Here is a 25,079-nt window from a genome sequence, read left to right on the forward strand (position 1 = left end):
ATGTCTAATTAATTAAAATCATGAAACTTAAACAATTTAACATCAATTTATTAAAAGTTTAACAAATATTATATGTTAGGGCCCTATGAAATGTTTTTTTTCAACCTTATGTTTTATTGTTACCAAATTCTGTTTTAGAATGTCTAATTACTTGAAAGCATAAAAATAAGTTTAATTTATTCTTACAATAGCCTTATGATTTTTTGCACAGAAATTCTGTGTTGTGTATTTACATTTTTTAAGGCATAAAACTCATTTAATCTATCTTAGTAATATTATTAAACAAATTTTATTTTTTGGAAAATAAAGGTAATTTAATATTGCAATTAAAACATTGAAGAAATATTGATGATTATTCCTTAAAAATAAGGTTTTACTCATTTTAGTAGTAGTAGTAGTAGTAGCAGCAGCCTATTACGTACATTCTACTGATTACAATAGTAATATATTTCTGCCAATGCCTTCAAGTTAAACCGAACTTTTATTTTGACGGGTTGCCGTGAATACCTTTACATTTCTGTGTGTATATGATATGAGGATAGTTTTACTCAAATGAAACGGTCCAATGCTCATGAAGCGACTCTCAGAAAAGTTCTGGAGATGTTGTTCATGTATTTATGTCCTCATTTAGTGAGATGGCAGACGCTAAATCACCGCAAGCGTAACTCGCGCTTCAGTACGAGTGGTAAAAGCGGTCTGTGCCATTCATTAACACAGAGACACGCAGAATTCATTTAAATATGAATCGTTTTGCGGCTTATTTACAAATACTAATGGGAGTGGGAGTGTGCTCACTTGTGTGTGTGTGTGCGCGAACTCCGCTGAGCGTGATGCAGAGAGCGCGACCATAACGTAGAGACCGAAATGACATGCCGTCATGTAAATAAGATAAAAAACATAAGGCTATTTAGTTTGCTTAATAAAAGAACAAGGCATAGACCTGTTATATCGGAAAGGTAACTTTAAATGACTTCTGTTGTGATCTGGCGCTATAGAGAAAATATAATTAAATAAAATTATAAAATTATGTATTAGGCGGGCTGCCCCCCTAATATAATGGCAGGGGAAACACTGATATACATACAGATACACACACACACACATACATATATATATATATATATATATATATATATATACATGTAGTATGTGTGTGTCAGTATGTGTGTGTCTATCTATCTATCTATACACACACACACACACACACACATATGTGCGCGAATGTAAATCTTCCATAAAACCAGTATATATTCCACATTATTATGGAAACTAAACTTTTTTGTGTGTATATATTTGTGGAAATTGACAGGTCCTGATTCACCGTAGCATCTCTTTTGTATCTCCTGGCTGAAGTACATTTTCAGGGAGACATTTAAAACAAGACATAAAAGCCTTGCTGTTCCTGTCTGATGAACAGATGTAAAACTGTAATACTCACGAGATTGCTTCGATCATGTCCACACCCATCTCCACGCAGCAGTGCGCATGGTCAGCACGGGCCTCAGGCAGCCCCGACACGCAGTAGTAGCAGTCGCCCAGGATCTTAATCCGCAGACAGTGATTCTCCTGCAGACACACAGAGAATGACCAAACAGAGTAAGGGTGATTGGGCTGGTGTAATTGGGATCAACAATGAGCAAATAATCAAATTTTAACTGTCTGAGTTGCTGTAGGTCACAGTTTTTTTTTTTTTTTTTAATAAAACCCTTCACTCCAAACTAAAAATGAATGCATTACATGTAATTTCATAGCCATTAAGGTGTATTAGTAGATATTCCATACAGGGAATGTGTTACATAGCCTTTCTCCCATTAAAAACCCCTTCACATACCGCAAATGGTTTTCCTTTTAAGGTTATGAATTTTCATTGGGATTTATATGATTCATGATAACAAAAACTAAAATCTTAACTGTTCCCAAATGGCTTTAAAATGTCAGATTTTAATATGTCTCTACAGTGTATTTTTTTATGTACTAAGTTTGGCATCCCACTTTCATGAATTCAAAAATCCAACCCAATTTGTCTTGATATTTTGCTTGGAAAACATGAGTAGTCTAAACAAAAAGCTTTTGGAAATGGATTTCAACAAAGGAAATATAAACAGATGTAACAGATAACAGATACTGTAAGAATAGTTCAACTAAAAATGAAACTTCTGTCATTATTTGTGAATCATAAAGTACGACTTCAGATAACTTGCAATATAGCGTAATATAGCATATATGATGCTTTTATGGTGCTTTTGCATCGTTTTTGAAGCTTGAAACCTTCAGTCACCATTCATTGTAATTGCATGGAAAAGAACAACCAGAATAATCTTCAAAAATCGGAAGGAAAAAAAAAAAGTCTTACTGGTATTGAAATGACATAAGGGTGAAAAGTAATGACATAAATGTAATTTTTGGTTGAAATACCCTATTAAGCATTGTTTATTTGAGTGCTATAGGTATCTTACTTTGTAACAGAATAGTTTAATCAAAAATGAAAACATTATTTACTCACTGTACAACTTCTGAAGACTAATACAGCAAATATGATACTTTGAACAAATAATGACAAATTAAATTTTTGGGTGAACTATCCCATTAAGTGGTGTTTTCTGTAGTACTATAGGTTTCTTAGTTTGTAAGTCATCAAAACAGGAGAGAAGAAACCAATGGAGAGCAGAAGAGGAAGCCTCAGGCTGGGCACAGGACTCACGGCCGCAGGACCGGGTCTTATGACAGCCACCTGAATGTCACCCCAGTGTATGCCTTCATTTAACCCGCAGCCCATACTACAACCTCTATTGTTGATCATCAGGGCGAAGTGCGTATGCATGCTTTTTTGTCTTTTTGCTCGAAGGTTTTGTGAAGTGTGCAAACATCTGAACAGACAACAGATGGTTTCCCCTTTGAGCAGCATCTCTCTGCAGCAGCAGAGTACGTGCACGAATGCATGGCAACTTGGCTGCAATGAGTCACCACCACTGGAGGAGATAACAAGGAGATAGTTGAGCTGGAAAACAGCGAGAAGCATGATCGCAAACACTCATCTGACAGGAGGGAGGGCTTGTCTATCCCAGTCAGCTGTGTGAGTGGGATGCAAGCGGAATTAATCTGATTACATCTCAGTTTGCCATCGTGTTTCGACAAAAAATAAGCTGTTTGGCTCAGGGCGAGGGCTGTTCTGCGGACACTTACGGAGGCCAGTTTGTCGAATCGTGCGAAGAGCTCATTGAGGGTCATCACTAACTCCTGGGCAGTGCACTGAGAAGCCAGACTGGTGAACCCCTCAATGTCGGCAAAGAGGATACTGCAGAGAAAGAGAAACATCAAACAGAGTTAGAGGTTTCATCGGTTACGGGCACTTTTATATTTTAGTAATTGATTTTTATTAACAGATGTTTTTCTTGATGTTATATGAAGGTCCGTCTTGAAACTTTTTTTTTTTTTACCATGCTATCACCATTTATTTTTGCTACTTTTCGTATAGATTTGATGGTTTCACTACTATAATAACAGTAAAGTACGAAATCCTCCGTAATATTGTTGTTACATAAAAAGATGATAAATCTAAAAATCAACACAGAACATTATCAAACGCAATAAATAATCTGAGATGTGCTATAACTGACACTATCTATATCTATAGATATATCTATACAGTGTGTATATATGTGAGTGTGTTTTAAAAGAGCGGTCCCAAAGAAAGCCTATAATGAAATATTAATTGCTAGCAAAACCAAAGTCATGAGTTTGATTCGCAGGGAACATACAGTACATTATAAAACATATACTCTGCCATTGTGGATAAAAGCATTTGCCAAACGAATAATAAACCCACTGATGTGTGTCATCCCCACACATCAGTGTAGTGCACATTCACCTATATTACATGGTTGCCACGGTTACCTGGCTGACAATTGAAACCCTCGCCCACAGCTATTCATTTCAATTGACCATTTGTGAAGCAGACTTTACATAGATACAATATGAGCTAACTAATGTGATCCCAGCATCACAGCTCCATTACCATGCCAATGGCACAGCAGACAGGTTTGGATGGGAGTGTGTGCTCTCTTTAGCATTAGATGACATTCACATTATGAGAATGTTGGGCCTACAGAGACAAGAAAGTGAATAAAGCATGATATTCCCCTGTGGGAGTCCGGTAACAGATATGGTTCTTCTTTGTACACCTTGAATGAAAGACAAAATAAAACCTTGTGGGCTGTAATGACGTTTCCTATACAATATTCATCTGCAGAGATTTTACCAATGCTGACATTGATCTAGCTTTATTTCTAACAGCTCAGGGCTGGTCTGACACTCAAGCTAGTATGCAAGCTACGTTTGACTAAAGCCCAGGACCCGGGTGAGCGTGACCTCTCAGTTCAGACTCAATATCAAAGACGATTTCCAGAAATGTTTAAAAGCAGCCCAGAGGGCAGGCTGTTCTTGTTTGCCACACCCTTTTTTCAAAGCATACATGCTGCTTGGTTCCCTGGAAAAAAAAGCCTGACTGCTTAATGGCTTTCAATCAATTAATCTTTGTGTGAACTGTAGCATTGCAGACTATCTGCATATTTGCAAAAATACCCTTCAAACCTCAATTAACCGTTTAACTGTCACCCCCCATTTTTTCAAATAGGCATGCAGGTGCACTATCCAAACTTAAATTGTTGTAATTTATGAACACTTTGGAATACAGACATAAGGTTGGTCTCTTTTTAAAGAAGAAAATCAGCAAATTATTGCAAAAGTGGAATTTTTTCAAAATATTTAAGTATCAAAAAGTTATAGTGGTTTAAATTTACTGTAAAGAAAATGCACTATATTAAATTTTATTTTATATATAATAAATATTATACATACCAGGTTTTACTCTAAAATTGGTATAAACTTATAGCCTTATGTCTAAATAAGTTATGTTCCAAATTTGAAGTTGATATGAAAAAAATGTAGGTTCCTGTGAGATTTTATTTAGGGCGTTATACCACAAACAGCCACCGGGTGACACCCAAACTCCATTGAATTTTTTTAATGCATTGTTCTGTCACAAATGTCTAGATTTCTCTGTCAATATTCAATTTCTATTTCTATCTCAAAATAACCACCAAATATGGAATCCTGAGATTCAGACCTTTCCAATTATATGTTTTTTGTCAAGATTATAAAAAGTTTTGATTCTAAAAGACCGTAATTCATTTTGTAATATGACACTTGACACTGCCCACTAAGGGGGAGGAGACTGCCAAAATATTTGAATTTGAAGATTTGAACAGGATGAATCTTGGGCTTCTAAGCTTTCAAATGATATATTATTTATGATGATTACTAAAAGATTTGATAGAGAAAAAAGACAACAAAAAAAAGAGTGCCAAATGTCCCACAGGTGGGACGGTCACAGTTAAGGGGTTAAATGCTCAGATTTTTCAATATTTAAAATTCAGAGTGCTAGAAATAGTTAAAAATAGCAACTAAACCATCTTAAACAAGCTGATTTAAACATCATTTGATGACCCTGAAAACAAAACTAAATATTATAAAATAATATTATAAATAAATATTTATTAAATACATTAAATAAAGTCAAAAATATATTAAACTGAAAAAAAACTGCAGATTTCAGGCTAATCAGCTTCAAAATGGTCTAAAAGGGATTTCTCCTCAACACACCTTACAATTTGTGGTATCATTCATGTCATTAGAACAAATAGTGCAAGGCAAGTTTCACAGACAGGTTAAATATTTACTTTTTTTTTTTTTTTTTGTCAAGATTATATAAAGTTTTGATTCTAAAAGACCGTAATTCATTTTGTAATATGACACTTGACACTGCCCACTAAGGGGGAGGAGACTGCCAAAATATTTGAATTTGAAGATTTGAACAGGATGAATCTTGGGCTTCTAAGCTTTCAAATGATATATTATTTATGATGATTACTAAAAGATTTGATAGAGAAAAAAGACAACAAAAAAAAGAGTGCCAAATGTCCCACAGGTGGGACGGTCACAGTTAAGGGGTTAAATGCTCAGATTTTTCAATATTTAAAATTCAGAGTGCTAGAAATAGTTAAAAATAGCAACTAAACCATCTTAAACAAGCTGATTTAAACATCATTTGATGACCCTGAAAACAAAACTAAATATTATAAAATAATATTATAAATAAATATTTATTAAATACATTAAATAAAGTCAAAAATATATTAAACTGAAAAAAAACTGCAGATTTCAGGCTAATCAGCTTCAAAATGGTCTAAAAGGGATTTCTCCTCAACACACCTTACAATTTGTGGTATCATTCATGTCATTAGAACAAATAGTGCAAGGCAAGTTTCACAGACAGGTTAAATATTTACTTTTTTTTTTTTTTTTTACTTCTAGTAAATAAAATCCGAAGCTATTCACAAATGAAAAAAAATACAGCAACAATGCAACTGATTCTAAAACAACTTTGCCCAAATTGTATAAGCAATAATAAGCAAGCATTTCATTGGATTTTAGCCCTCTCACTTTCTAGCAGTACAAATTTTTAAATTGATTTTTTTGCCGGATTTAATTATTCAAATTAGATTATTTGAATTATTGGAATTGATTTGGGTCTCTGAACTAACCCCTGTCAGTTACATGATACGATTCAATGCACTAAAGGACAACAGATCCTCTTGCTACATTTAGCTGGCTTCCTACTCTACAATGTCAATACACCGTAATGAATTAATGATGCCACCTTTTCATAGTAAATCAAGTGTTCAAAGACCATCATGAGACCATGTCTGAAAGCTGACAAAGATGAAGCACAGGAATCATTTTTATCTTATTACATCAGCCCTGATCAAAAACAGCCAAAACAAAAGCATCATATGACTGTACTGTACATGAGTCTCTTAGGAGCCGTTTAAAAACAAAAGTCAATCAAACTAAAACAAGCACTTTGACTGGACATCCATGACTGCATGGATCATAAGAAAAGACTTTGTGAACTAATTTTGCTATGGTTTCTCCTATAACTTTAGATAACAGATTTAAAGGGATAGTTTACTCAGAAATTATGATTTCTTCATTATTTACTCGCTTTCAAACTTGTATGACTTTTCATCATCTGTGGAACACAAAAGGAGATATTCTATTAACTTACCCCCATATTATTCCAAAAGATTACAGAATTTATTAAAAAATAAAAAACACAGTCCATCAAAACAATCTAAAATATTATTTAATTTAATATTTTACTATGTAAAACAGCATACTGTAATAGTGTGAGGGTGAGCAAATGATTATATAATATCCATTTTTGAATGTACTAAAAGCACACAAACACCACTAAGTCTACATTTAAACCCTCCCTTATACAATATAGCACGCAGAAACCCTTATATTAGTCATAGATCAAAGGTTTCTATATAGCTGACGGATCTATTAGAGTTGCTATATATAAAAGCTCAAAGAAAAGGCCTCCCCTGGGAGGGTGGATTAAGGTTAGTTGACTCTGAAAGTAGACAGAGTGCAGTGCTCTCTGAAGGATAGCGTCTTGGCTGCTGTGAGCATCTCAGGCGGATCTTTAAACCTCATTTAATCGTTAACACAGAGGTGACTCATCAGCTCCCTGCAGTCTGGACCAAAAATGTCGCTGCAGTGTGGCACAATGGCAGGATGGCTCTTTAAAAAGAATCCAAACACATTACGACCTCTGGAGTATTTCTGCTGGCTATTACGAACACAGTCTATGTCCTTTATTAGGTGCTGTTAATCCAACGCTTTTAGTGTGGCTAAAATGAGGCAAAGAATTAAATGAAATCCAGAGCACCCTAGAAAAAAAGACTGCCTAGACTGTCAGCTTTCTGGAGACCAGCAATGCCAATCATAGAGGAAAATAGCTGTGGTTAAATTTATCCCCGTCAACAAGAAAAATCATCCTCAAAATCACATTTTAATAGTTTATTGTTTAGGAAAAAGAAAAAAAAGTTCAAAACTGTTTTAGATACACTTTTATATACTGTAAATCAATCATTTATTATTTAATATATTTATAAAAATATAAAAATGTACAATACAGTTTAAAACTTTTGGGTCAGCAAGATTTTTTAATGTTTTTGAAGGTCTCTTATGCTCAAGTCTGCATTTATTTGAGCATAAATACAGTAAAAACAGTAATTTTGTGGAAATATTATTACAAACTTAAATGACTGTTTCCTATTTTAATACATTTTAATCTTCATAGTCACGTGATTCAGAAATCATTCTGGTTTGGTGCTTTAAAAAACATTTCTTATTATCAATGTTGAAAACAGTGATACACGGAAACCGTGATACATTTTTATTACATTTCAGGATTTTTTGATGAATAGAAAGTTCAAAAGGGCAGCATTTATTTGAATTAGAAATCTTTTGTAACATTATAAAATGTCTTTAGTGTCACTTCTGATCAATTAAATGCATCCTTGTTGAATAAAATATTAATTTCTTAAAATAAAAAAAAAAACATACTAACCCCAAACTTTTGATCGGTAGCATATAAATAATAATTATTTTACAAATATACTAAGCATAATGATTATGCATGCTGTATACTGATTATTCTCATAGAAGCTGGTGAGATATATATTGTGTTGATGGGGACAAAACAATAGTTCTTGCCAGCAATGTTAATGAATTTGTGGTGACAGCAGCCCTAAGGTCAAATGTAGCTGCTCTCTGAACATACAAAATTATATTGGGAGTTAGCAAAGTGTTGACAGGAAAATTAGCTAATAAAATGGCAGGAAGTTTAATAAATGGAGTGTGTAGCTGGTCAGCGATAGTCTGTCTAGGGACATCAGCATGAAAGCCATTTCAGCCAAAAAAGAAAAGCCCCTGGATGGAATGTTGCACAAAGTCACACTTCCTGCTTATATAATATGGCCCCCTAAATCCATCAAGGGTCACTGCTTGAGAGGTCTGACCTCCTGATCCATCGCCCCTGGAACTCAAACTGATTCTACAATTGCTGAATAATGATATTGGATATAAAGCTGTTGAATAAAAGCCTGTCAAATCTGCCTCCCTCCATACCAGTGATTTGTAGAAAATTACACATTAAACAAATATTTGAAATAAATAAAAAAAGCAAAATATTTTACTCACAACTATAGTGTTTCCTTGTAGAAATAAAACTGTTTCTTCTAGTATATCAAATTAATTTCAAATGCACAGCATCTGAGCAAATCCACTGAAAATTACCAGTACCTTTCCTGCTAATTTAGAGACATTTCCTTCAGCCCTAAAATATAACAGAATTAAATACATAATTCAAAATATGGGTAAAACAGCAGAGAGAGTATAGGGTCCTAAGTGTCAAGAAGTTTGATTTATTGCCCCTCATAAACCCCCCTCCTCCTACCATAAATGGACACCTGTTTGGACACCTGTTTCTGTACACCCCCCACCCATCTAACCGGCCATCTGTTTATCCATCCCAATGATCCCATGGAATTTATGATTGTTTGGGAAAGTGTTTTTGTGTGGGGTCATAAATCAAACTTCTTGACACTTAGGACCCTATACTCTCTCTAACAGCTATTAAAAAACAATATAGAAAATTCCTTCATATTAACATGGCACATTGCAGCATATTTTTACAGACTTTTCTTCGTTTAAGCCACACAGTTAGAACACATGCATGTGTCGTCCTTCATCGTGCTGCATAGCTAGAAATGGATATCAGAGTTATTCATGTTCCCTTTGGGGAGGAAAAAACAACTTTCAGTTTGCCCTGCCACTCACTTAAGGACAAATTAACGGATGTTTAAGCAAGAGTAAAGACCTAAACAGCAATCCATGCTTTCTTAGTCACAGAAATGTGACAAACGGGGATTAGAAATGGTTCAAGGAACAAAAACTGAAAATTAAATTTTTGGCTAAATGTAATGGAAAATCCCTTACAATTGTGTCAGAGTCTAAACATTCATTTGTAAACGATGAAATAAAATAATAATTTTATTTTTTTCTAAGGCTAATCAGACTTGCTTTTGCCTAGAATGTGACCCCATTGATGAAAATATCAAATCAGAATTTCAAATCAGAAATCAGAATTTCATTCATGTCCACTACTGTTTAAATTAGCTGGTGCCGCACAGATAAACTATCAGTTCATTTCTCGAACAGAACTCCCAGCCTCCTCTTCCCACAATAGTGTGGGTTTCGCTCAAGAGCAAAGATTCAAACACAGACATTGTTATGTAACTGTCCTCAGCAATTAAACCACTGGGTACCACTGGATCCTCTAGTACAAACCTATCAATATTCCGCTTAGCGAGATATCGCTTGGCTGCACACTTACATAATTCCTCTGACCATGGAACATATCTGGTGGGGGCTTTACTGGAAAAGGATAAGAGACAGACCCTCGATTGCAGACAACAACCCAGAGGGCCAGGAGTCGCGTGGGTGGCGTGGCCCACTGGCTCACAAAGCCCAAGTTCATGTTGCCCTTTGTTGCTGTAATCTGCCCTCTATTCGATCATAGAAAAGGGCTGGCAGAGAATATCAAGCCTCAAAATCAAGCCATTAAAACAATGGAGGTCAAAGAGTCTCTGTGCTGTTGTATTCTAGTAGGCACTGCTGCTGTACTGAACAGTATCAGGCGCCGGATCACTGTCTGTACTCCTATTGATAGTTGCATAAAGTTAAAAAATAAAGTTTGTATAAAGCTCTGCTCAACTTTGTTTCATCAACAATAAATCACATTGCTGGAAATGTGGTACTCTCGGTGAAAATAAATGCCTTCTGATCACTAAAAAACACAATCAGTATGAACACCCATTTAACCGTGAATTTGAAAATGCTAAACAGAATTTAATCCAGAATATGCATTTAAAGTGCTTCGGTCACTTTTTTGACAATTTACTCATGAAAATAGTTCAGAGCGGCTACAGGTCTAGTATGAAGGTAGAATGACATCAAAAAGATTTGCATACGCAGGGTAAGAGTTGTGGAAGTGTACATAAGACTGTAAGCGTAAATTAAATTTGCATGCGCAAGAGAAACTTTGTAAAGGTGTAAATCCCGTTTCAAGTGCAAGAAAAATTTATTTGCAGCATTTTACTGTTATTCGTAAGTGTAATTCATGTATTGTGAAAGTGCAGCTTTCAACCAAATAATGTTAACACCGGCTTGCAATTCAGTATGAACACATGGGAGTCTAGCCTAATGGTACACAACTTATAAAATATCATGTTTTAATTAAGTTGTTATTTTTTTAATAAATTTTTTTATTGTATGTGTACGTTAAAAGTACCATTCCGGCAGCAAGAACGATCCTGAACTAAATGAAGATTAATGTCTTGGCGTATGATATGTTTATTGAACCAATCAGATAACAGTAAATGGAGAGTCAGCGAGAGGCTCATTTGATTGGCTACAAGAAGAAGGTGGCCCCGCCCTCCCCCTCACGCTTGCAAAACTCAGTTAGTGAGAGAATCGTGCCAAAACTATAAGCGCAGAGAAAAGAAAGACGGAGCTGTACATATCGGTTTATTTCGGGAACTTTTTGCCCCACATGCACAACAAGTCATTTAGACATTTGCAACAGTTAGTTTTTTTACACATACAGATTGGTTCTATGCAGTCAATCCGTTTTGCAGTTCTTTAAACTGTTGTTTTCGCTTGCAAATCACTGTTCACAGGCTTGCAGTGCTTTTGACCATCTTTTGGCGAAAAAAAAACGTGCCAAAAGTGTAAGCGCGGAAAAATGGAAGTCAGAAGCATGCAGATCATATTTATTTTGCGTTAGCATGAAGCTGCAGTTTCACAATACATGAATTACACTTACGAATAACAGTAAAATGCTGCAAATATTTTTTTCTTGCGCTTGAAACGCGATTTACACCTTTACAAAGCTTCTCTTGCGCATGCAAATTTAATTTACGCTTACAGTCTTATGTACACTTCCACAACTCTTATCCTGCGTATGCAAATCTTTTTGACGTCATTCTACCTTCATATCTAGAATGTATATTATATGCGCAATCAGCCATCATTACATATAAAAACATTTCACAAAATTTCACTGAAGCTTTTCAACAACAACAACAACAAAATAAATAAATTTAAAAAATAATCAAAATTCATCTGAATATATAAGATGATGTTTTGAATTATTATTTGTTTATGGGGAAAAAATCTGTAATAAAATTCTGTGTATTTGTGTTCTAGTTTAAGCTGTCCTATGGTGTGGCAGGCAGTAGCCGTGCATTAGCACTCTGGAGCTAAATCCAACTCCTCCCCTGTCAAACTGCTTTATTTCTTGGGTTAATCTTCTACCCTCCAGATTTAGAATTTATTACCGTGGAGAATCATAATTCATCACATGGATTCCAGAGTTGTCTTTTGTCATTGACCTGAGACCCACATGGTTTTAAACTCTCAAGTCTTCATAAGATTACAGCTGTGTTTAAAGCTGAAGTACAAATCAAAGACCGACATGAGGTAAAACAACAGGCTACACCTAATAGGGCCTCTTGTGATTGTGAGTATCCAGCCAGTCTGGTGCTGTTGAAATCGGCATGCAATCAGTGGGAAAGTGTCTACAGACGCTCAGAAGAGCTGCCTTGACACATGGATGGTCAGCCAGAGAAAGAGATGAGCGAGTGTTTTTTTCTCTAAAACCACAAGAGGGTGCAATATCTAACACTTATCAGATTTATAAAACACTTACAAGCTCTGTTCCAAAACCTAGTACGCTGCCTATCAGGACAGCACTGAAATCTGAAGCAGTATATACTTATATATATGAAAATAAATAAAAAACATTAAAAACAAAAATTACATTATAAAATAATATTATAAAATAAGTAATACTATAAAATAAGTAAATAAATAAATAACATCTGCGATGGTAGATGGCCTGAGAGAAATGCTCACAAATGTAAATATAGCCTACTAATATTTCATGCAATGCAAAAATGTAATAATGTGATAGTATCATGTTGTTAGTTGAGCAACATGCTAATGGGTGCAGATTTTGTGTTTGCGTGTGATGTTCCATTTTCAGTTATCAAGAGGGTAACTGTGTAGGGCAGCTCACTAGGTTTTTGGAAAAGCATTAATCTCATAACCTAACTAAGTACTAACATAATTATAGTAAAAAATAATTGCAATGATTACTGTGGACTGAAAAGGCTTTAAAAGTGCTTTGAGATGCAAACACTGACTACCGTCTTTCAGCCTGTTTGAGGAGTCACTCTTACCTCACATTGTCATGCTTTTGAATATAGATCTTGTGGAACATCATATCCTCTTGTTTGGCATTTATGTCGGCTTTCATCTCCATGGCGACATTTCGAGGAAGCACAGAGAGGAGGAGGCGTTCCTGCAAATGATGACAGTGATAGTAAGGGAAAGACAGGTAGAAACAAAGAGAAGAGTGCCATGTGTATCTACTCAATCCATTTTTCTCTGCCGAAAGACATGGGTATCATCTTACAGACAGGAATAGAGAAAACTGAAGTACACTGCAGAAAATTACATTCATTCTAATTTAGCCCTATACCACTTACTAAAAGCAAGGTATCAGATGCTAACATTATGGTATTTCGATACATACATACTGAACAATGCTGATTTTGGTTTATTTTTATTTATTTGTATACTTATTTATATGAATTTATACAGAAACTAAAAAAGTACAGTTTTTATTCACTGTATAAATTCAAATAAATAAAAAGAACTGATAAATAAAATAAAATAATCAAAGGAAAAAAAGAGCCAATATATAAAATAAATTAGTAAAGAACCAACAAACAAACAAAAGAAAAGAAAAAAAAAACACACAAATAAATATTCCATATAGTACACTAACTGTGGCAAGAAAAATAGTTATTTAATACTGATAAGTCATCTAGAGGCCATAGTGTTATTTTCAAAACGCTTGATATGAAAAAAAAAAAATTATATGTTTATTGAAAAAATGATGAATGGCCTCTGTGGGCTTCTGTGTTTGCAGAAACGGACATTATTTTTTTTTACTTTGTTGCCACTATGAACTGTTCTAGGATGTGGTTCTAATCTCACAAATGAATCAGCACTGCATGTCTCCGTGCACTAGTTTTCTCACGGTTTCAATTCTTTACTGAAAATCAATGGACATATGAATGGACTCCAGCTGAAAGACTTTTCATTCATTTAGCTTCATTCCAAGCAAATCTGAGGCTATTTCCCCACACATATTTGAGTCTGAAAGAAAGAAAAGAAAAAAAAAAGGAACCTTGCACGGAATGTTGCATGCTAATATTCTTCAGTTTTTATATGGTTCTCCCAGGTGCTTAAATAAATACCATGGTATTAATTATGGTACTTTGGGTACCTGATTATGGTACTTAGAAATGTAAGATTTTTTAAAAATGTTTTTGAAAGATATCTATTATGCTCACCAAGCCTGCATTTATTTGATCAATAATAATCTGTCTGACTAATGACTTTTGAATGATAGTGTATATATCTGTGCCTGGAGAATCTTCATATTAAACATTAAATCTTTCAGACTCACAGAAAGTCACTAGAAATTAAAATGTGCTCTCATGATATCTGGACAACTCTCACCTGTTGCTGGTTTTCTCTCTGAGAGTGCAGGCGGGCTTGAATACATTCTCTGGTCTCCTGGAAGGCTTGCCTCTGTGAGCCTTCTGCTGGGTAGTGTGTGCACACTCCAACTATATTAGTGCAGGAGAAGATCAGGACATTGCACACGAGCTAGAAATGAAAGCAGAACACAACATCAAACAATATGGAACTTGACAGCTTACTCTTTCACCTTCAGAGACCCAAACATTGATATTGATAATATATGTGCTGTTCCCTTAAAACAATAGTTTACCCAAAAATTCTGTCATCATTTACTTAATCCAAACAGCACTGGACCCTACTAACTTTTATCGTATGGACATAAAAAAAATTGAGTCATCACTCAAAAGATCTTCTTTTGTGTGATTTTAAGAAGCCACTTGTTATAAAATTCATGATTTATGTTTTATTTTCAGTATATTCAATCTCAGAGCACTCTAATAAAGTTTCATTAGATTATGCTGACAATCATCTGGAGTAGTTTATCTATGATTTACTCAATAGAGTCTGTTGTGCAACCCTGGCATTCTGGGAGTTTCTGTAATAAATGTCTGCCAAACTATTTTTATGATACGTTTCAGAAGGAGATGTTTATCACAAAACTCATATTTAGTGAAATAGCTATTATGCAATTGTTTTAAACAAGTGTTGCTATAGTGAATCACTGAGGGTTAATGGAATAATTTGTCAGAAAATGAAAACGTGCAAAATTTTGCTCAAATGTAATCACTCTCAGGCTATCCAAGATGTAGATGAGTTTGTTTCTTTGTCGAAAAAGACTTGGAGAAATTTAGCATTGCATCACTTGCTCACCAGTGGATCCTCATCAATAAATGGGTGCCATCAGCTGATTAAAAACATCACAATAATGCACAAGTAATCCACACAACTCCAGTCCATCAACTAACATCTTGTGAAGTGCAAAGCTGTGTTTCTGTAAGAAACTAATCTAAGTCATCTATCCACAATATCGCTTTTTACTCAATGAAAAACTCATCTTGTCTGAATCAGGAGAGAAGTATGCAAAGATTAAGCAGAGTATACAAGCAAAAACAGTCAGAAACTGTTATAAACAAATATGTTGGTAGATTTTGAAGTTAGAGGACAACAGAGAGGACTTTGTCATGCAAACATGCAGCTTTTCACGTCACAAGATGTTAATTGATGGACTGGAGTTGTGTGTATGACTTATGGATCTATTTGCACTCTCATTCTGATGGCACCCATTCACTGCAGAGGATCCATTGGTGAGCAAGTGATGTAATGCTAAATTTCTCCAAATCTGTCCTGATGAAGAAACAAACTCATCTACATCATGGATGGCCTGAGGGTGAGTAAAGTTTCAGCAAATTTTCATTTTTGGGTGATCTATTCCTTAACTACAAAGCAGGCCCCAAAACCACAGTACACATTGAGGGGGGCCCAATTAGTAATTAGCAGTTCATCAAAGTTGTTTTTTCCACAGTATTTAATAAATTATTGCATTTAGTTACCCCAATCCTGAATATGTGGTTGCATGCTTGCCAAGTAATTAATTGGGAACTGTAAGTCAGAAAAGTATCAAGTGCACACAGACACAAACATGCCTTATTAGATTTTCTCATTGTAATGTCCAAGATGAGTTTGTGGTTCCAATAAGACAAAGCAAATCCAGGAAGTCTGCAAACTTAAAATAGAGCATATGATAAAGACTAGCCAAACAACCTGAAGCTGTTCAGTGTCAACACGTTTCAACCTCCCTCTCTTCCACATGCGGGGTCAGGAACAGGGTGTCTTAACTCCTTCTAAACACTGGTATCAGGGGCAGCAAGACGCATTCCCATAATATCTTGCTTGAGCTGGACTGAACTTCAGCAGACATATCTCTGCTATGACCTCAGGGTTCAAAACACAGCCGCACCAGACGCTTGCTCTTAATCTGGATTGTGTTAACATAACATTGGTTTTTTTTTGCTTTATTTTGTCTCTAATCGGTCAGATATGATGGTCTAAATAACAATTACTCTATTTTTACTTTTTACGGTGTATTTCTGCTTAAATGGTTAATAAAAAAAGGTTGGCATTATTCAGTGATTAAGGTGGACCAATCATAGTTGAATTTTAGAAAAATAACTTCCTAGTGTACAAATGTCAATATGCCAAAAAAAACATGACATTTCAAAACATCTTTTGGAAGATACAGCTTTTGGAGCTGTCAAGTACTGACAAACATTTTTAGTGTGGAAAGACAGAAGGTCAATGTAATGACATTATCAGAGCAAGCTTTAAAGGGGTCCTATTATGCTTTTTCACTTTTTCAACTTTAGTTAGTCTGTAATGTTGCTGTTTGAGCATAAAAAAGATCTGCAAAGTTACAACGCTCAGTCCACTTCAAAAGCAGATATTTTATTTAACAGAAATCACTTCAAAAACTACAACGAATGACTCGTTAGGACTACAACGCATATTTTCCGGGATTTGTGATATCACAAATATCGACGAATGGGACGAGACCTGGTTGAGCTGCACTAGAGAAGGCAACGAGTGGTATCAATATGTCGGAGACACGCTAACTTTCCCAAGGCAGACGAACTTAGAGTGGCTACAATCATCTGGGTTTAAAGCGCGCTCAAATTTGATTTTGACGCAATATTTACATTGAAGCTCGCAGGCGGCTATGGAGGGGCATGACATTTCCCGACCAGGCGCCGAGTGCTGCCAATCAGCTAACCAATCACAACACACACTGGCCCAGCTAACCAATCACAGCACACATTGTATTTCAGAAGGTGGGCCTTCATTTGACACAGGAACTATTCGAGCAGTTCATGCCAGACTGGGGAGAGAGGTGTTAATAATGTAAAATATGTGAAAAAGAATGTGTTTTTCGAACAACCTAGTATAAGAGCCTGTTCTAGTACACCCCCAAAACAAAATCAAGACTTTGTAAAAGAGCATAATAGCATCCCTTTAATACTCTTCTGCTTGTATGAGTTTATGAAAACACATCTGACATCTAATGAGAAACCAATACAGTCAACTTTCATTAAATGTCCTTTTGTGCCTACCGTCATAGAAAATGGAAAAAAACATTGGTTACCCAGAGTGGAGAAGGGCAATCAATAATGATTACAGTCTGCGTGTGCAAAAACAAGCCACCTGGACTTGGCACCACACTAAAGGAAGCATCACACAGAAGAAACTTTCATTAAAAACTCCATTCAATCATTTTTTGTGAGAATCAGACCAAATTTAAGCCACTATTGAATGATTTTCCCCTCCTCACATTTAAATATGGTCCATCATGCCATCTTTTACTTCACTGATGATGAAATGCCACTGAATGTGTCATTAACTATAATATGCAGAATGGTCAAGGATATTTTTGTTTAATTTTTGTGTTCTGGCAATAATTGATTAATGGCCAATATTCAAATTAAGTACTATTTTGTCTAAATAAATTACACATAAAACACTTTAAAGGGATCATATGATGCGATTTAAATTTTTCCTTTCTCTCTGAAGTGTTACAAGCTCTTGGTGCATAAAGAAGATCTGTAAAGTTGCAAATTAATCATTTTTAATGCTACAAAATATTCATGTTGGAATTGCTAAAGATTATATTTAACTATGTTATTAAATTAGTATATTTAATAATCAACTTTAAATGAGCTTTGGATTGCTGCAATAGAAATCTTAATGTAAACATGATGAGCATGCATAATTAAATGCCCAATATTTACAATAAATAAATACTACAAAAATCTGCCAATACCTGATATGGTACTGATGTGTGTACACATTGAAAAGCGCTGCATTAAGAACAGCATAAAATTTCAGAATTCATGTTCGGAACTATATTAACAGCATATATAATTAGAACAACATTATAGTGAGTTAATAATGACAATTTTCAATTTTGGTGAACTTAGGGTTAGGGCTATTTTTGGCTACCATTATCCAGTAAAGCAATGCAGAAATCACAAGAGAACTCATGAAAAAGACAGAGGAGTGAAAAGAGACTGAAAGCAAAGTGTGAGAAAGCACAGGTTTTGTATCACACATCTAAATAAACACATCTAGACCTCCTTTTCTTACACGTATGTTGATCCCTCAGCGATTGCAGCATCAAGACTAAGGGAGTCTATCACGAACAGATGAGAAGTCTTTTCATTTCAGCTCAGTTAAGTTCTGCTGATTGAATATGTGATATCAGGCTACATCATTATCTGGGAGCAGCAGCTGCAGTGTTGCGTGTCTGCTGCATTGAGCGCAGGAGCTTTGGGCCAGTTGTGCATTAACTCAACCAGTGCCATGGAAACGCGCACACGTGCTGCAATGCAAATATTCCTGAGGAATAATCCTCTCTATTAATACACTCTCTTTTTACGTTCCATAATGTCCTTACTAGGAAGTTGGCGGAGTACCTCTGTCACAGAGTAGGAGGGGATACATAATAGTGCTTCTTCTCAGGCGCAGGAATGCGGGGGATCCGACTGCTAGTGTGGGGGTTTGACTGTTGTCTTATAGCAGGATTCTGAAATGGTGGTCTTGCAGAGCAGTGCGAATAAGATAAGCAAAGGTTCAAAATACTTGGGTGATGATATATGTTTTGATTCTTATGTTTTACTTAGGCTCGTTTACACTGCAGGTCTTGATGCCCAATCCTGATTTGTTGCCTATATCCGTTTTTTTTGGCTGTCCATTTACACGTTCTTTGAATTGTGACCCACATCCAATTAATGTGTTTACACTTGCCATACCATCTGAAACATTGTGTATACGTTGTTGTAATTTTCCACCTCCACATGTGCTTCCTCCTGAGAATAATGTGACCTGTGCTGACAAAACGAGTCACAATGAGCAGTAAAAAAATGGCATTCTCCATTAAAAGACCATCAAAATGATGTATGATTTGTTGGAAGACAAAACGAGTCACAATGAGCAATTAAAAAAAAATTAAAAAATGACATTCTCCATTAAAAGACTTTGTTGGAATCGGACAAAAAATGACGGAGCTACACCCATTGACATTGCAGCCTGTTCATTATCATAATAAAGTACAGTCAGTCAAACATATGGAAAAAAACTATGTAGTAAAAAATGTGTAGTAAAATCTGTGCCGTTAAGTGTTATCACAGTACTGCCGTGATGTTATGCAAAACATTTTGTTTTACGTGGATATTGGAAGTTTGGAACACGAGTGAAGTACATAATAAATAATAATTTGCCATTCAAATACATCGCGAATATGGAAACATTTGATTTTGTGTGGAATGAGAGACCCAACGTTGGTTTCAGTTTCGTTTTAGCCTAAATTAATTCGTTTTGGCTTGTCGTTTATATTGCTATAGCTTCTTATATTTTTAATTATTGTTCTTTTCTAAATACTGTTAATTGAAAGGATTTGTTGTGGAGTGAAGGGAACTAAATTAGGCTAGCTATGCTTCAGTGTTTATTATAATGTTTGTAAACAGTTCGCGTCGGCATTAGGCCTATTTCTGAATGAAATCATAAAATGCGCTTTATACGCGACTTATGTTTTTTCCCCCCTAAAAACACAATTTTTTTATACGCGTAGTGTATTTTAACCATGCAGCAAACCTTTTTAAATATTTTGAACATCCCTAATCTAAACTAAAGCATTCATGTACAAAAAAAAGCAAATAATCAAATGTAAAAACAACTTAAGTGTGTTCATTACAAATAAATTGATTATTAAAACTACAAAAGCAGTTCAAAGAAATGCAGCGAGTGATTTCCTCTTTTCTTTTATTGTTAGATTAACATTAATGAGACAGACGTCCTATACTGTAATGCACGGATCTAATATAATGTTACACATCAGATGTTTTCCCCCAACAGTTCCCCAAGCGTTCACTTAAGACAGAACAGATTATGTTTGCGTGAATACTGAAATACTGTAAATGTGTGTATTTATCGGGATCATGCACCATCAGAAACACTGTTAAATGAACGCACTTCGGATGACAGTCGGCGCAAGAAGCGAGCAGAGAAAAGGTAATCCTCTCAGAAAATTTACAAATAAAGATAATTTTAGATGTTTAATTACTAACTTGATTACTTAATTAATTTTAGGTTTTAATTACTTAAACCTCAGAAAATCCGATCTGCCTGTTTACATGACAGTCGCATTGGCACATATCTGATTTATATCCGATTTATTTCCACATATGAATGAGGCCTGAAACCGATCTCGAAATATCCAAATGCATGCGTTTTTTTTCCTGTTTACACTGTCATAGAACAGATCCGATCTGTGTCACATGAGCAAAAAATCGGAATTAGGTCACGTTTAACTGACAGTGTAAACGGGGCCTTAGTCTCGAGTTTGACTTTTGGCTTAAAGTCTACACCTGCTCAGAGAATTACAAACCACCTGACTATTAAGTAAAGCGATCAACCACAGTCTATCTAATCACAGTCTATCAGAGTATCTTTCAATGAGTCGAACCTAGTAACTAGTAACTAGTAACTCTGTTTACATGTGGAGGGAAAAAAAATACATCCCAGGAAGATGAACTGTAAGAAATCCAATCCAACTATTTTAAAGACTGATTGAATTATCTAATATAGAAAAAGCTGACATTACAAATTTAATTGTTTGGGCAAAAGGTCTGCCAAAAGTGAGTGTTTTACATTAATACTGTGCAATATTAATAGTTATTGAACTTGGATACTTAAGTGTAAATTATGATTACTATATTAGTTTATGGAACCTATTTGATTATGTTCACTGAAAGAACAGACCATCATCAATTGTTACAACAAATTTTTCCATAAGTTGAGTAAACTCAAAAAAGTCTTGAAGCTAGTTGCTTTAAGTTGTGAGTTTTCTCAACTTCAGATTTTTTAATGCCGAAAAAGGGTTTAAAAAGTTATGTTATTTTTTTACTTTCATATGACATCCTAACTACAATAACTTAATATGATCTAAAAAAAGATTTGTATTAAGTCATATACAGTAGTTGTATAGTTTTATCACATCGTCCTTCTCTGTCCTTCACAGTAAAATTAAAAGGCAATGGCATGTTTAAAATGTTTTTAGTGGAAAATATATAGGACAATATATGGTATTACTGGTGAATAATATATTGTGTTCATATAGTGAACAACTAATATATACTAGTTTATATTTATATATTCTTTAATCTTTATATATAAAAACAGTAAAAAAAACTAAATATAAAATATAAAAAAATATATTGTAACCTAAACCGCTTTATTTGGTGTTTATGCTACACTCATACAATAATACATATTTTCTCCACAAACTTTATTTATTTGATAGTAATCCACCTGGCATGCTAGCTGTTGTACATAAAGCTAACAACAAAAACACACAAAACCACATGCCAAAAACAAAAGCTGACTGAAATGCAAGCTCATGCTAGTATGGAATCTGTAGCATAAGCACAAAACACACTTTAGGCATTTGAATTGCTCATCAAAATAGCATCCCTATATATGCTATTTATCACAGCATGTCATGCACGTAATAGAACATTGATACGCAGGAGAAAACACCCTCATAGGAACACAGTCTGTGTAATGGATGATACTGGTATGCATTATTCTAGGAAGGTGAACAGTAATGGTAAAGTATGAGGTTCAAGCTGAACCTTGAGGTCCAACACATCTAATGGATAGCTCTGACTGCTCTGAGCTAGACAAACTCTATGCTATTAAAGAAGAAAAATAAACAACAAGTGATAATGAACGAGAAGGCTGGTTGGAGCACTTATGCACATAATCTGCATAAAAGATGGGCTGTATTCTTATTGCAGCAAAAGAGTTATTAAAGTTTTGAATTTTAAATTATTAAAAAAATTTCTAATTTATTTTTATTTTGTCCATTCAATTTCTAAATAACACATCCAGTTCAGTGGTTCAGACATTTGTAGCTAACTTTTCCATTCCCCTGAGTATGAGTATTTGTTACCACCACAGTAACGCTACAGAACGGTTGACCAAGCATGTTTGCATACTTGTTCACAGTAAGCTTATGTTTCTGGCCTTAAAAAGAAATATGAGAATTGTGGCCTCATATACAGCATGTTTTCTAAAGTCTATTATTATAGTCAACACACTGCTGTGCCAGGAGAAGGTCCTCATGCATCTTTGATGAATATGGTTTTAATAACAGACAACAGGTCATAGTGCATTTATAAAGAGCGCAACTTGAACAATAAAACACAGTCAACAACTCATTTTCTATGCAATATAGTCGTCAATCATCTGGGAGCAAATGCAGGGATAGAGCTGTCATCCCTGTTCCACAGGTCTGTGGAGAGGCATGGCTGGCTGAGCTGGCTGACTGTGTTCACAGAAGCGTACTGCCTCAGACGGCATGAACTGTAACTAGGGAACAAGCACAGCAAAACGTTATTTCAGAGAGATTAATGATTGCTGGTGGCACCATAAAAATCCCACCAAGCAAAATGTGCCATAAGTCAATATTTGTCCGAACAGGAGTCCCCCGTTTTCCCCTCCGCTTTCTGATAGTTCTGCTATCTGTATCGGTTCAAAAGAAAGGCTACATCTCATTTGACTGAAGGATTTTAGCCATTTAAGGCAATGAAGAGATAAATGATCTTATCAGATGTTTTGGGGATTAAAAATAGTAGTGCTACTAGCTCAGCTTTTCAGACAACTACTGTTCAAAAGTTTGGGTTTGGTAAGATTTTATTTTTAATTCCCTTTAATCAGGAAGGGGATGCAGTAAAAACTGATCAAAAGTGACAGTAAAACAATTTACAATATCACAAAAGATTTATATTCTAAATAAACGCTTTTCTTTTGACACTTTTCTATTCGTCAAAGAATTCTGACAAAAAAAAGTTTCATGGTTTCCACAAAAATATTAAGCAGCAAAAACATTGATAATGACACTGATTACTGCATTAATGGCTGCTAAAAATTCAGCTTTGCCATCGAAGCAATAAATAAATTTAAAAAATACTACAACAGAAAACAGTTATTTTAAATTGTAATATTTTAGAATATTACAGTTTTTACTGAAATAAATGCTGCCTTGGTGAACATATTTTATAGATTAAAAAGAAAAAAAAAATTTAAAACTTTTTGAACAGTAGTGTAAGTTGACGAATCACTGACCAAATAAAAGATTCACTAATTTATTCAAGCTCCTGTATCTTTTTTGTAGTGAAATAAATGTACTATATTTAATGTGCCTCAATGTTTTTCAGATAAATATGATCCTTAATATAAAAAACCACAAACTGATAGATATAACTTGCATCAATGTAGCTAACTGCCTTTTGTTAGTAAGTTTAAATTATGAATACTTTTCAGTTTCAAAGTCATTTTCCAACAATGCTTACAAGTCAGGAAGAATTATTATTGCATTCATTGTACATAAAGAATACATATAAAACAAATCAGTGACTGTAGTATGAATAAACCGGTCATTGAAAAGAACGTTTATATCACCATTTCTCTCTCTTCCAGGAAATGTCTTTTGAACTCAGTCTTGTGTTCCCTTTCTCCATGACAGGAAGCTCATGTGACCTCTCGTGATAGGAAGGTTATGACAGTAGCTAGCAGAACTCCCCGGAGTCAGCTCTAAAATACAATTATCTGCCTACAGGGCTTTATACTGATAACGTAAAAGAAGGTTGCGATAAAACATTGATAAAGATGACAATACACTTGAGAATTGTCCATGTCTTTTGTAATGTCTTTTTGAAGGACAATTCTCTCTGTGAAGTCAGCACAGAGACCTTCAGAGTGCTCTCACAGTAAAACTGGTGATCCACGACAGGCCTGATTTTGAAAGGGTCCTAAATGTCACATTCTGAGTCACACCTTTGAAGAGAACCACTAGGCTTACTGGCAGAAAAAAAAAAAAGAATAAAAAGCATTTAAAATTTTTCATCCTCCACATCAAAACAAATACAGCATACACATACTCCAGATATAGCCACAGCAAACACCAGACACATGTGGCTCTGGGCTTTGGCAGCCCTTTGATGTTACTAGTAAGGTTTAGGCATGGGCCGATTCAAGGTATACCGCGATTTGAAAATTTCACGGTTTCAAAACCGCTAATATTTTCCGTTATAACGCTCCTGCGGACCTGTTTTTCATGTCTCCTCAAAGACTGAAAGTGTAGGAATCCCTTAGGTTGAGTGCAGTGTAGAGAGTAACACGACCTCCTCCTCCTGTTGGTGCGGAAAATCCTCAATATTGATTTGGGGGTTTATATGAATGCGTTTCTGAGGGGAACTGACTGTCTTCAGAAAAGTTTGTGTGGTATTTTCTTTTAATCTCGTCTCTGTATAGTTATACATTATTAAAGCGGTGTTTCAGCGCAGTGCTGCTTGTTTACAGTGATAACCAAGGAAACGACGTATCTGGTGTACCAGAAGCGCCTCCTGCTGTCAGAGAGTGAATATGCGTCTCATTCAGAGCTCCTGCTGTTTGTTTCGTTCAGGCATGTAGTATAATTTCACAAAGCTAGTCAGAACATT

General features: G+C 35.1%; 1 protein-coding gene across 1 annotated transcript in view; it reads right to left on the reverse strand.

Annotated features, from left to right (window-relative positions):
* LOC107661140 (adenylate cyclase type 5-like) overlaps window positions 1-25,079 on the reverse strand; it is an 88,869-nt gene that overhangs the window by 20,003 nt on the left and 43,787 nt on the right. Inside the window, exons 2-5 of the mRNA XM_016450608.1 lie at window positions 14,566-14,715; window positions 13,215-13,336; window positions 3,184-3,295; window positions 1,439-1,566 (exon numbers count right to left, since the gene is read on the reverse strand). Coding sequence (XP_016306094.1) covers window positions 1,439-1,566; window positions 3,184-3,295; window positions 13,215-13,336; window positions 14,566-14,715 — 512 coding nt within the window. The remainder of the gene's footprint in view (window positions 1-1,438; window positions 1,567-3,183; window positions 3,296-13,214; window positions 13,337-14,565; window positions 14,716-25,079) is intronic.

This window comes from Sinocyclocheilus anshuiensis, unplaced genomic scaffold (assembly GCF_001515605.1).
Source record: "Sinocyclocheilus anshuiensis isolate Anshui unplaced genomic scaffold, SAMN03320099.WGS_v1.1 scaffold2056, whole genome shotgun sequence".
In the NCBI taxonomy this organism is placed as follows: Eukaryota; Metazoa; Chordata; class Actinopteri; order Cypriniformes; family Cyprinidae; genus Sinocyclocheilus; species Sinocyclocheilus anshuiensis.